General features: G+C 43.0%; 1 protein-coding gene across 3 annotated transcripts in view; it reads right to left on the bottom strand.

The window, feature by feature from the left end:
• Positions 1–12,050, bottom strand: part of tln1 (talin 1) — a 47,530-nt gene that overhangs the window by 8,008 nt on the left and 27,472 nt on the right. For all 3 annotated transcript variants that reach the window (XM_076164275.1, XM_076164277.1, XM_076164276.1), the window contains 21 exons: positions 11,827–12,024; positions 11,511–11,650; positions 11,167–11,260; positions 10,820–10,909; positions 10,510–10,632; positions 10,262–10,405; positions 9,978–10,139; positions 9,702–9,842; positions 8,948–9,129; positions 8,425–8,557; positions 8,180–8,281; positions 7,823–7,993; positions 7,212–7,460; positions 6,927–7,046; positions 6,687–6,833; positions 6,371–6,537; positions 6,044–6,227; positions 5,425–5,550; positions 5,181–5,297; positions 4,174–4,359; positions 3,832–3,939 (listed from right to left, as the gene is read on the bottom strand). In XM_076164275.1, the coding sequence (XP_076020390.1) occupies positions 3,832–3,939; positions 4,174–4,359; positions 5,181–5,297; positions 5,425–5,550; positions 6,044–6,227; positions 6,371–6,537; positions 6,687–6,833; positions 6,927–7,046; positions 7,212–7,460; positions 7,823–7,993; positions 8,180–8,281; positions 8,425–8,557; positions 8,948–9,129; positions 9,702–9,842; positions 9,978–10,139; positions 10,262–10,405; positions 10,510–10,632; positions 10,820–10,909; positions 11,167–11,260; positions 11,511–11,650; positions 11,827–12,024 (3,084 nt within the window). The remainder of the gene's footprint in view (positions 1–3,831; positions 3,940–4,173; positions 4,360–5,180; positions 5,298–5,424; positions 5,551–6,043; positions 6,228–6,370; positions 6,538–6,686; positions 6,834–6,926; positions 7,047–7,211; positions 7,461–7,822; positions 7,994–8,179; positions 8,282–8,424; positions 8,558–8,947; positions 9,130–9,701; positions 9,843–9,977; positions 10,140–10,261; positions 10,406–10,509; positions 10,633–10,819; positions 10,910–11,166; positions 11,261–11,510; positions 11,651–11,826; positions 12,025–12,050) is intronic.

The raw sequence follows: 12,050 nt of genomic DNA, 5'->3' as shown, positions 1-12,050 counted from the left end.
GAGCACCGTGTTACCTGAGCTCTCCATGAATGACCTCCTCTATTAGCCGCAGGGATACAGGACATATTTGTGGCAAGATACAAGCAACGTGCAACAATTCTGGATGAGGTGAATAAATCTGTAATAATGAGGTAAGACGTCTCAAGGTGTTCATTTGTTGATGAGATAAAAAAGTTTACCACGCCACTAAACGCTAGACGCAAGACGACACTTTGCACGCTCCTCTCTGGAATGTCCACTTTAGTAACATGATCAACAGCTAACAAGGAATAACTAAGAATATTTCCTTGTTATGAAAGTAAACAGTCGGTAAACACTCAGCCAATCCTGTAGCCTGACGTGGCTCTGCAATCAGCCATCAACAGCCAAATCAAAATTTAGCAGCTCCTCCAGTTCTTAGAAATTAAATTCCAGGAATAACTGAAACATGAAAACATAACTCTATTATACACATGCACACACTGTGATGCAGGACTTTATTTCACTTTCATTTGTTTTACTCTACATCTAACGATTATCAGCAAGTTCTCTTTTTTTTTAACACTGACTCAACATATTTAAACTTTACTGCACTTTGTAACAAAATATACATGTTTATATATGTGAAAAGGCTGCTCTGTGAATTGTTGTGGTTTTGGCATCTCCTGCATACTGGAGCTGTAATGTGACCCCAAAGACTGACAAAGGAAGGCCTAACTCGGTTCACAATTAATCAGTTTGTTTATTACTTCAGACTAAATGTGAATTAAGAATACTTTCATTGATTGATTGATTCCTGATCTGCAATAGGAGAGGAGGAGAAGTGAGGTGCTCCAACTCCAAGGATGTCAAATAAAGGAAAATGATGGATGTAAGGTAAAATTGTAAACTGGCATGTCTGCATAGTTTCTTCATTGGGACAATTGAGGCCAGAGTTCACGACTGTCCATGGCACTATCAGGAGAACTGCCTATGTTTCCACCATACTCCTACATTAGTCAGCTTTCCTACACAGACGGGCTCCTGTACACTCTCCATGTGTCAAGGGGGAAACTTAAATCAGTCATAGAATAAAATTGTGCACAGGCATGAGGAACAGAGGTCATGGGCCCCGTTAACACTGTCACAAGATCAGCATCCGCAAGCACAAGCACCTGCCCATCTTCTTAACAACGTATGAGTTTGGAAGAAGATCACCGCGATGAGCACTGTGATGCAGAACAAACCTGATCTGCACTCTTCTATGATTGCAACTTTGCTTTCACATCCAGCACCACAGTCGTCTGATAAAAGCCAAAGAACAGGAATGTCATCATCATGAGTACATCACATTCATAGTCACATGGTTGCACAAGTCAGTGCTTGAAAAGACAATAGCTGTACACCACCAACATCATTGTTATCAACTACATCTACCGCCTGTCTAATGTGGAGTGAGCTGCACCCTTACTAGAGGGCAAACAAGAGGACCTACAGGAATCTCTGGCTCTCGGTCTTAAGCCCCACAGTTAATGCAAGGTGGCAGAAGAGAAGAAGATTCTGTTCAACAACAAATGGAGTAAGAGAGTGAGCACACTGTAGTAGGTAGATGACAGCATTGTCCACGCCCCCATGAGGCTGCTAGGCAAATTGTAGAGGGTCAAGAGAAGGTTTCACCTGTGGTCCCTGGTGAGCCAAGACCCGAATCCCCAGTAGGTAACTTGTCTGAAGTCATTGGGGTCAGATGGGGTGGTATTCTTAGGAACCAAGCAGTATTTTTCCACTGCACTGGTATCCTTTCAGACTAAGATTGAGGAGGTGTTGGACGATACCAGACAGCTGGCTAGCACAGGACTCCAGGACCCTGGGGCTGTGCCTTCTTCACATTCAAACACATTACCGTATATTGATATCATTGTAGCTGTTGTGTTCTCCTGCCTTAGGTTAAAAAGGACTGTGCACTTCTGTAAGAGGATGTTTTTTCGTCCATTTAAAGATAGCTGTAAAACCCCAAAAAATACTTTCCTCCACACTCTGAAACACCAATCAAGATGAAGGTCATTCCCTATGTCATCCCAGAATTAAGGGTAAAATAATTTGGTATAGAGACTTTCAGGGAATAATGGCATGGTATTCGCAGATGAAGTCATCAAATATAAACAGATTGGAGAGTAGCGCAAAGAGAGAGAGAGAGAGACCCTTAGCAAAGTCTACACAGAACTGTGACACCTTGAGATACTCTTCATGAATCAAGAGCTTTGGTTGGTTGGGAACCACCGATATGTAGACCTGTAAATCCCTTTGAGTCAGTGTATTTGATATAGGGCTAGACACATAATTGCCTCTACTTGCTTATGAGCTTTAGTTTGGCTTGAGTTCAAGGTCATTGGTAGTTCTATTTTGAAGTCTTTTGTTCAGCTTATGTTATTTGATCATGTTTGGAAGAAACATGCAAACACCACACAAAGAGGGGACCAGAGGATTCAACCCAGGGCTTCGTGCTTTAACAGTGCTACTACTGCACTACTAAGTTTGATGCATATTATTCCTTGATTATTCCTGATAACATGTTAACTCACCGAAACAATGAAATGTTAATACAGGTGATACGTAAACAACAACAAAAAAGGCGTGCTTTGCCTGTTCAAATTTATATTAGTCACCTTGTGTGTTTTTATGTGACTTTTTTTTAAGTTTTGATTTAATTTTAACGTCTTCCATAAAGTGAGCTGGTCTAGGATCTGATGGATTATTATGGTGTAAAGATTCAACCAAGGCAGCTCCACACATGCATGTCTCAGGTCTACTCACCGGCTTGCACAGTCATCAGTGCGCCACAACAGTAAAGACACATTGACAGTGCATTAGGAAAATGAACGAAATACTTGATAAAACACATTACAAACACAAACACACAGCTTTAACAAGTCACATGCAGCTGAGGTATTTGTAGGCATGCCTACAAACAAGTTTTTTCCTATTGGTGTCAGCTGACACAGCATTTTCATCCTGCTTTAGTTACTTAGCGTTTTATTCCATTATAATAGTTTAATAGTTTTGATGTCCTAACGATTCAACCACAAAACAAGAAGAAAAGAAATCCATAAGGAACTCATCATTTCCATTTGATACCAGGACTAGCAGGATACTTTTAGAAGAGGAAATGACTGAGCAGTGATTTTATACTGGGCCAAACATAACAGCTTATCTAATCTTTAATAGAAGCTTATCTAAATCGGACTGACTACTATAATTGGTGTTCGCACCTGCATGCAGGTGTTTGCTTGGAGATTAAATGTACTGATGTGTATCTCGCTGGCATTTCTGTTCGAGGCCTTTCTCGTACTGTGGCCAGTGAAGACAAAAGCATAACCAAGCCTTAAACCAAACGTGTAAACGTGACTTTTCCGGGAGAAAATGTCATTGTTTTCAGTTCATTTACGTCCAAACTAGGTTTCTGACATTGTTGGGTGTTCACTTGACAGGTCCATAGGCCTCAGCATCCATGCCATTTCTTCAAAAGTATAAAGAAAAGTTATATACACACTTTGCCAGTGTATCCCTTTACCAGTCAGTCATAAAACACAGATTCACATAAAGTAAGTCCTGACTGCTTCAAGAGCTAACGTTAACATTGGTTTGCTTTTTGTTTGATACTTGTTCACTGATACTTGCATCAAGTATGTTCAATCTGTTCAAGTAAGTTCAGTCTCTGCAAGTGCCACTAACTTTCTTGTTCTCCTAAAACCAACCGTCATGCAGATTTTACAATTTCAACTGCCTTAGTTATTTATCAAACCTTATCCTTATTGGGTTGAACTGCACAGCGCGTAACCTGTTGAATGTGAGTTTGTGTGTGGAAGTATCACTTACCACCAGCACGTGCTCCAGCAGTCCCAGATATCCAGTGGCACATTCATTGCCATAACGCAGCGCCCTCACCTGGACCTCCTTGCCCACCTCTGGGTGATAAGCCGCTTCCTAATGAGAAAGAAATAACATCTGAACCACGACCATGTAAGCCTTGGACATTGTTCATATTAAAACACTCAAAACACTTTTTCTCTTTGGATATTACTGAATGATAAATGTTTGTCACTACAAGCTCTTTTCACATTTGTCTTGAGAATTCATTAAATCGCGGTATGTATAACTGTGTGTTCCACTTGGTCGCAGGGAAGAACAACATTAAATTACATGGATGCTGTTCCTTACCTTACAAGAGTGCAACATATCAGCGATGGCCCTTCGGCTAAGGTTAGCCGTAGCAATGATGTCCTCCTGGCGACATGAGTTCCCAGCCGCAACTGCCTTTGCTGTCGCCATAGTGATTCCTTTAGTCGTGCGAATAAACTCCTCTGGTGTTGTTGTTTTTGGTGGTGGTTCAGCACTGCTGAAAACCTGTGTGGCGAAACAGTGGCAGGGTCAGTCAGACACCATCAATATGCTGTATGCATGGAGAGAGACACACACACAGAGGCACGGCCACAACACCGATAGTATAATGTAAATATGACTAATGATATTAATTCAAATAGAATGCATGGGTTCCTAGCAGGACAGGGTCTTCCTCTCTACAGGACAGGCTTACACAAGAACCTAGGGGCTGGTCCAAGGCAAGCCTGGCCGGCCCTAACTATAAGCTTTGTCAAAAAGGAACTACTCTTAAACGTAGAGAGGGTGTCTGTCCCCCGGACCGAATCTGGAAGATGGTTCCACAAGAGGAGCCTGATAACTGAAGGCTCTGCCTCCCGTCCTACTTTTGGAGATACTAGGAACCACAAGTGAGCCTGCATTCTGAGAGTGCAGTGATCTAGGGGGGTTATACAGTATTATGACCTTTTTAAGGTTGGATGGAGCCTGACCATTAAGAGCTTTGAAAGTGAGCAGGAGGATTTTAAATTCTATTCTGGACTTTACATGAAGCCATGGCAGCAAAGCTAAAATGGGAGTAATATGGGAGCTGCTCACTTAAATTTAGCTACAGCTCTATCAGACAGACATCTAGTGAACCCATTTTCCAATAGTGTGATAGGAAGTAATGATCCAATAAAATAGGGTTTTGTTGAAAAACTATTAAATGATCTTTTTCAATGCCATAATATAGAACAAGGATCTGGTCAAGTATTGGTACACATATTACATTTGCAGTGGGTTTAGTATGTACACCAAGTTTACTCAACCCCGTACTTGTATAAGCATTTTTAGATAACGTGACTCACAGTCAGTTCCTGTTTGATGTGTTCAATTGTAGCCTCCAAAGCCCTTGTCCCCTTAGTCGCTTCATCCTCCACAGCCTTCACCGTCTTCAGCAGTGATGTAACATTGGTCACCATCACCTACAGCAAGCAAGTCAGATGATCAGCAATGATTACAATCATGGTATGTCAAAATTGTTGTTATGTCAAAATTAAATAAGAAGCAGAAACCTAAATGTCTCAAATGAACGTATCTATTCAATGTTACCTTTGCAGAGTTCTTCAGCTGGAGCATGCTGGAATCATCATGGGGTTTTCCGGCAGCTGCCTTGGTGGTGCTGATGAGGTTACCCAGGGCTTTGGCCACGTCTTTCACTGCATTGATTAGGACCACCTATTGGGGGAAGTACATAATACCATCCATTAGTAAGGATGCATTTACTACAATGGTATTTGTGATTTCAAATAGGCACACATTAATAGCAGATTCCAAATTCTCTCCTACACCTTGAGCCTGCAGGTGTGCTGAGTGGACTGAACCACATAATCTAATGATAACATCAGAATGGTTCCCAATCGGTCAAAAATAAATGAAGGTGTGTATGGATCTTTGTAAGAATGGGACAGAAGTTTCATTGTCTGTGTTTATGCAGTATTCCTCAGCTTGTTGCAGCTAAATTTGGAATACACATAAGAGGTACCATTGAACACACAAATGGAGTGCATGTGGTTATGTGCCCTCCTTCACTTATACTCTGTGTTTCCGCAAGTATTTTGCCCAAAGAACTGCACAGTGATCAAGTACATTCCTGTGTACATTAACAGAAAATGGAATAACACCATTGGAAAGTAATTCCTTTTTGAGACACTTCTCTGGCCGTCTGTACCTGTGTCTCTGGGTCTTCAGAACCCAGGCTGGCAGCTCCCAACTTCACCACTTCAGCGAGTTTGGTGATGGTGCCGACAGAGGACGAAGCAGCTTGGGCCAATTTCTCCTGGCTAGATGCAGCACCAGACACCAGCAGTTTGGTGTCCTCCACCAGTGCCTTTGCTGTTTTCAGGATGTATTCCCTGGACACATGGAGGGGACAAAGTCACCACCCATTAGTGAGGCTGTCGTAAAACCTCAGCAACAAGAACTAACGCGGAGGTTGAGCGGTTGGGGAACCACAGCCTTAGGATATGGTGGAATGTGCCTCTGAAGTGATGTTTACCTGTGATCAGCGAAGGTCTCTGCATTCTCTCTGTTAAGAGTTCCAGCAGTGGCAAACATGATGGTGGTGTCAAGATCAGCAATGATGCCAGACACGGCACTGGCTGCTGTGATGCAGGCCTGGGTGCCCCGGTTACCGGCCTGAAGCGATGCCAACACATGGGATACCTGCAAGGAGCAGAATTTGATTTATTTGCGAGTGGCACGACAGGGTTGTGAACTTTTATAACAGGGCATAGATGTGAATCATCAATCTCACGATGCTTACATTGCAGTTATAACATTCACACAAAAAAAGTGGTTAGTTGTAGTCTCACCTTCTCAGAGACTTTACGGGCACTTTCAATCAGCTCCTTCTTTGTGAAAGAGTCGTTGGGGCTGCACTGCAGAGCTCCAGCTTTGGTCACCAAGCCAGTGCAACTGAAACCCAGCTCACTGACCTGCTTCTTAATGTGAGAACCAATCTGAAAACAAATACACGTGTTCGATTAGCAGCTAAAACAGCAAATGACATGCTGATGTAGTGTCACACAGTGGGGAGATGCTGAGATATTTACTTCTTCATTCTCTGCGGTGATAGCAGCATATTTGGCCTCATCTGCCAGATTTCCAAACTCATTGGTCATTTGGTTGGCCAAACCTCCGAGGTCATCAGGGTTACTGTTAGACTTAGTCACCTGAAGGAGAGCAAACATATTTGAGCTCGAACAGCCAGCAAGTGTATCTGGCAAGTTTCCACCAGGTTGATTATAGTTCACAAACAGCAATCAGAGCGAAAATGTATCTGGAGGTCTTACTGATGAAACACAGCTACAAAAAAATATAAATAGCTGATTAATTACCATCTCCTGCACAGTGACAGCGATAGCTTTAGCCGTCTTAACCATGGTGGTCTGGTAGTCAACAAAGGTGCCTTCGGGTTCAAATCCAGGTGTGTCCTCCATTTTATTGATGGAGTCATTAATTGAGTCAACCATGCCTCCCACAGCACCTGCTGCACTGGCTGCCTCTGTCAGGGTGGCACCCAGGTCGTCCACTGCTTCTTTCATCATCTGCACTGACTCCTCCAGGGCCTCCTGCATGTGTGCTGCCTGGGGGGCAGGAACAAAGATAAAACTGAAATAACCAGCCTGACGCAAAGCAAGAAAATACTGAGGGCACAGGCCATAGCACAAGAAACCATCATGTCATCATAGTGTTGCATTTTTATACTTTATGCTTTTCAACATTTTGTTACAGTGGAACTCTTGAGCAAAATTATTATTCTGTTTATTCTATTCTGTGGACAAACTAGCTTGACCTACAATGCACCTAAATGAATGTATATGTAATAAATATTGTGTAACTGGGCCTTGATAATGCACAAGTTATTGTCATATATCCTCACTGGTGCATGGTGGTGTTTTCATTTTGATAAGCTGCTTCCTTTTTATACGTGTGCCAGGTACACTACCTTGGGGTTCCCTCCAGCCTCTTTGGCAGTGTAGAGCATCTGCAGTGCAGACTCTGTCAGGGTTTTTGTCTGGTCTAACACAGCCATCTGCTGTTGGCTGCTGAGGATCTTGGATGCTGTGCCAATAGCTGCCATGATCAGGGGCTCAAAGTAACTTGCCATTTGAGACACCTGTTCAAGGTTGCAGGGAGGTAAAGAAAGAAAGAGAAGTGTAAATCTACGCTGTGCAAACACAAAGACAATTTTTAAAAAAGCACTGACATAAGGAACATGACATAATCCCAAGTCACTGGAACTATAATCCTCCTTCAGTTGTTTTAGGGTATCAGCTCTGTTGTAGTGTGTCCTGTGTTTTACCTTGTGGCCGAGATGGGAGGCCTCAGACCGAGCAGCAACAGCTACAGGCTCAATCAAATTACTGATCTCATGGACTGACATAGCCATCTGCTCGTGGAGAGCCTGCAAAATAAACAAAATACATACTCAAGCATAGAATTTCCTTCTCTTAGTTGCAATACAGAAATGTGAAGAATCTCACTGTCTCACCAATCCAAATGGTATGCATGCACGCACACGTGTGAAAGTATGAGCATGTACAGTACCTCCATGGAAATGTCATCTCGAGGTGTTAGCTGCTGGCTTATGGCAGCCAGGGATGCCTGGTCGACCTCGCGGATGCAGCCGTTCAACACCTCAATTGCTTCATCGCATTCTCTCTGACCAGGAGCCTTTTCTCTGCAAAAATGAAGGATATATAATGTGTGAGTGATTACAAAATGAGTAATACTGTTTTAGTATATGATATGGGTTAGGTATGGTGACGGTGTTTGCTATTGTGCGTGCAAGACGTTTGTGCAGCACTGGTTAGGGTTAGGGTTAGGGTTAGGGTTAGAATTAGAGTTAGAGTTATCGGCAATGTGGAGAAACACAGTCACACCATGGCTCCGTGTCTCTTTTTACAATCACTTCAAGATAGCCAAAAGTCACTATCATGGTATGTGACAGTTGGCTCAGGCTTTAAACTTTAACTGATGCAACACAACTGCATGTCTTGGGTTAGGGCTAGGGTTATAATGCTTTGTGAATGGTAAGGCTCATGGTTGCAGACTGTCTAACCAAGTATACCTCATGTTGGTGATCAGTTTCTTGATGGAGTCGGACACAGTCCTGGAGTGTCCTGCCAGCACTGACCACTTAGGGGGGTCTTTGGGATTGACTGCCAGGGAACGGGCAGTCTGGATTAGGCCGGTTGAGCTCATCAGCATTGTCTTTGCTGCGGCCACAATGGGCTCCATTGCTGCATGACCCTGAGGAAGGTGAAGGGTGAGAATGGGTCAGGATGAAATTGACGGTTTACAAAGAAAGATAGATGCAGTTACAAATACTATGTCACAGTCAGATAGTAATTAAAAAAGAGAATAACATGTTTCATGTGCCTCATAGCAAGAAGGTCCTTTCTGAGTGGAATTTACATCTGTGTTTCTCCCACCTCCAAAAACATTCAGCTAAGGTGAATTGGAAACTCTGTTCTTCTGTTTCTTCTGTTTTCCAACTAGGTGTGAACAGGCATTTAAACTCTCAACCAGTCTCAAGGAAGTGTGTAAATGCAATGCCCATAAACCAACACAATGACATGGACTTGACTACTTGTAAACAGAGTAATAGTAGCTCATGTAAACATCTTGGATGGGTCTAGTGTCTTAAAACAGACTACAGACCTTGTGCCTGTAAATAAAGGTATTTTTGAATATGATAGACATGCATGGGGCTCCTTCCTCATTCATGTAGTCATCTTAGTCAGACCAGTACCAAACAATTTCTGTGCATGTAAATGTAATTACTGATACCAAAGTGTTTGAAGTGGGGGAAGAAATTGTACCTCGGGGCTGATCTGAGCAGGAATGCTGGCAAACTCTGGGTTGGATGCGAAGGCTGTCAGGTTGTCCACGGCTTCTATCAAAGGACCAGTGGCAGCCTTGCACTTCTCTCTGTTGTCCTGGTTAAATGCTCCATCTAAAGCCTGCACGGGGTAACATTATTGTTAGTACTTAAACAAGAAACAAACCCTTAAATCCGACAGTCGCTTTGATGTGACTTAGATAAAAAAAAAACATTATTGAGAGCTATCTTTTGTGAACGATATCCTGCCACAAACCTTTATGGACTTCACCAAGTTGGCTGTGGTGTTGGCCACCTCTTTGGCTGATTGGACGAACTGCCTCTTTGCAACAGGGTTGGGAGTTTTTGAGGAGGCCAAGCGGCAAGCATTACACAATGCAGATGTGTGTTTGGCTACAATGGTGGCAGCAGAGAGCACCTGGACAAAGGAATTGGTAGACAAAGGATGATTAAATGAGACTGTATTCAACTCTATCATGGACCACGATGAAGTAGATTATGAAAGTAATCGTTCTTGAGATGTATTGAGGATTCATGTACCTGAGACTGAGTACAGGCTGGGTCCACCAGGTTTTGGCATGCCATCTGAATAGATTGGTTAGCCCGGGCAAACTGTGAGGGGTCAACCAGGCCCTTCTGACCTGCTGAACTGTTGGGGTCTGATACTCCCACCAGATAGGCAGCCTAAAAGTGTAAACGCATCCCTGATTAGTTTAAAACAATCAACACAGATGTGCTACAGAGCAAATCAGGTGGAGTTCTCCATTTGTCTCTCTCTTTGCTTTTACCTGTGCAGCTGCTTCAGTCAGGCCACACAGAGCTTTGGAGCCAGCACTGACCGAATCACCAAACTCAGGTAGGTTGGAGTTCTTGGCATTTTGGGATATCCCGGCCATAGACTCACCAAGTACCTATGAACAAACGACACAAAACATCCACAGCGATCAGATAACGCAGGACTGCACTGGTTTTACAGAAAGAGGAGGAGGAGTTTTGAGTTCTTTGTATTGGGAAAAGTAGACAAACTCAGGTGAGATGGGAAGCAAACATGAGACAGTCAGAGATCAACGCATACAGAAGCAGAGATGTTTGTTCTACCTTGGAGTTCTCCATGACACTGTCGATACAGTCAAAGTACGAAAGGTCATTGGTGGCCTCAGTCGGGTTCTCCAGCATTCCTCTCACCGACTGCAGAGAGAACACATATTGACAAACCACACTCTACAACCAGAACAACCACGCTACAAAATGTTCCTTGAGCAAGGACTATGAGGGGCAAAACTGAAACAATGTGACTTTCTTGAACTAAACAGAATTGTACTTTGACCCTGACACTTCTGAAATCTTAAAGGTGCTTTGACCCATCCTGCATTCTTTGTCAAGCTGAGCTAATTCTGTCGCTCACATGTTGGTAAAGAATTGATAAATGAATAAGGTTTCTCTACCTCCAGCTCTCTGAGAGCATTGTCACACTCCTTCTGACCTGGAGCCTGCTGAGTGCACATTGTGATGAGCTGGTTAATACTGTCTGTAACTGCCCTGTGGACACAAAGAAAGAGAGATAGGGACACAGAGGATGACTAACATTGATCATTATGTTTTGCTGTGTTTTTTCATTAATCCGTGTTCTTGATAAGAAAATTACCACAGTATTATTACAATAATTAAGTTACAGGTTTAACAAAATGTGTGAAAGCTTTGCTGTAATGCTAGTGAGTGAATCAGATGATACTGAACCCTGAAGAACATCTTTATTCCGTCAATGAATACTGGTTGTGTTGTGTGTTACCGGGCAGCAGCTGCCAGCTGGTTTTTGAGGTTGGGGGAGCTTGGGTCAGTTGTAAGGGCCTTGGCTGCCAGCAGCAGTTTGCTTGAGGACATGGAGATGGTCTTCAGGTTGAACACCACCTGTGTCTGGTCCTCTTTAGACTGACGAGAGGAAGAACAACAGAGTTCATGCCAGCAACTTTGATCTACATAAAACTGTCATTGATAAGTAAAATCATTTGACAATTAGATGAAAACAACTGCAAATATGTAACATAGCATGAACTTTTATTAAACCTATGTTAGATGGACTGCTAAATGAAGCTCATCGTCCTGACCTGTGATGTTCCAGCCATGTCAACACCAGCTTCCAAAAAGTTGCTGAAGTCATGTCCAAATTTGCTGGTGGACCTAGCCAAGTCCTGAGTGGTCCCTCTGGATGCCTGGACCACCTCATTGGCTGACTGGTTCAGATTAGCTGCCACATCATTAAGTTGAGCCTGAACTTCTTGGAAGCTCCTTCCACTGGATGGGAACTAGAGAGATGAGAAGGGAACAATTA

The sequence above is a fragment of the Genypterus blacodes genome, unplaced genomic scaffold (genome assembly GCF_046128005.1).
Source record: "Genypterus blacodes isolate CSIRO-AG114 ecotype Tasmania unplaced genomic scaffold, CSIRO-AGI_Gbla_v1 ptg000133l_1, whole genome shotgun sequence".
In the NCBI taxonomy this organism is placed as follows: domain Eukaryota; kingdom Metazoa; phylum Chordata; class Actinopteri; order Ophidiiformes; family Ophidiidae; genus Genypterus; species Genypterus blacodes.
This window is presented reverse-complemented; position numbering and strand designations above follow the sequence as displayed.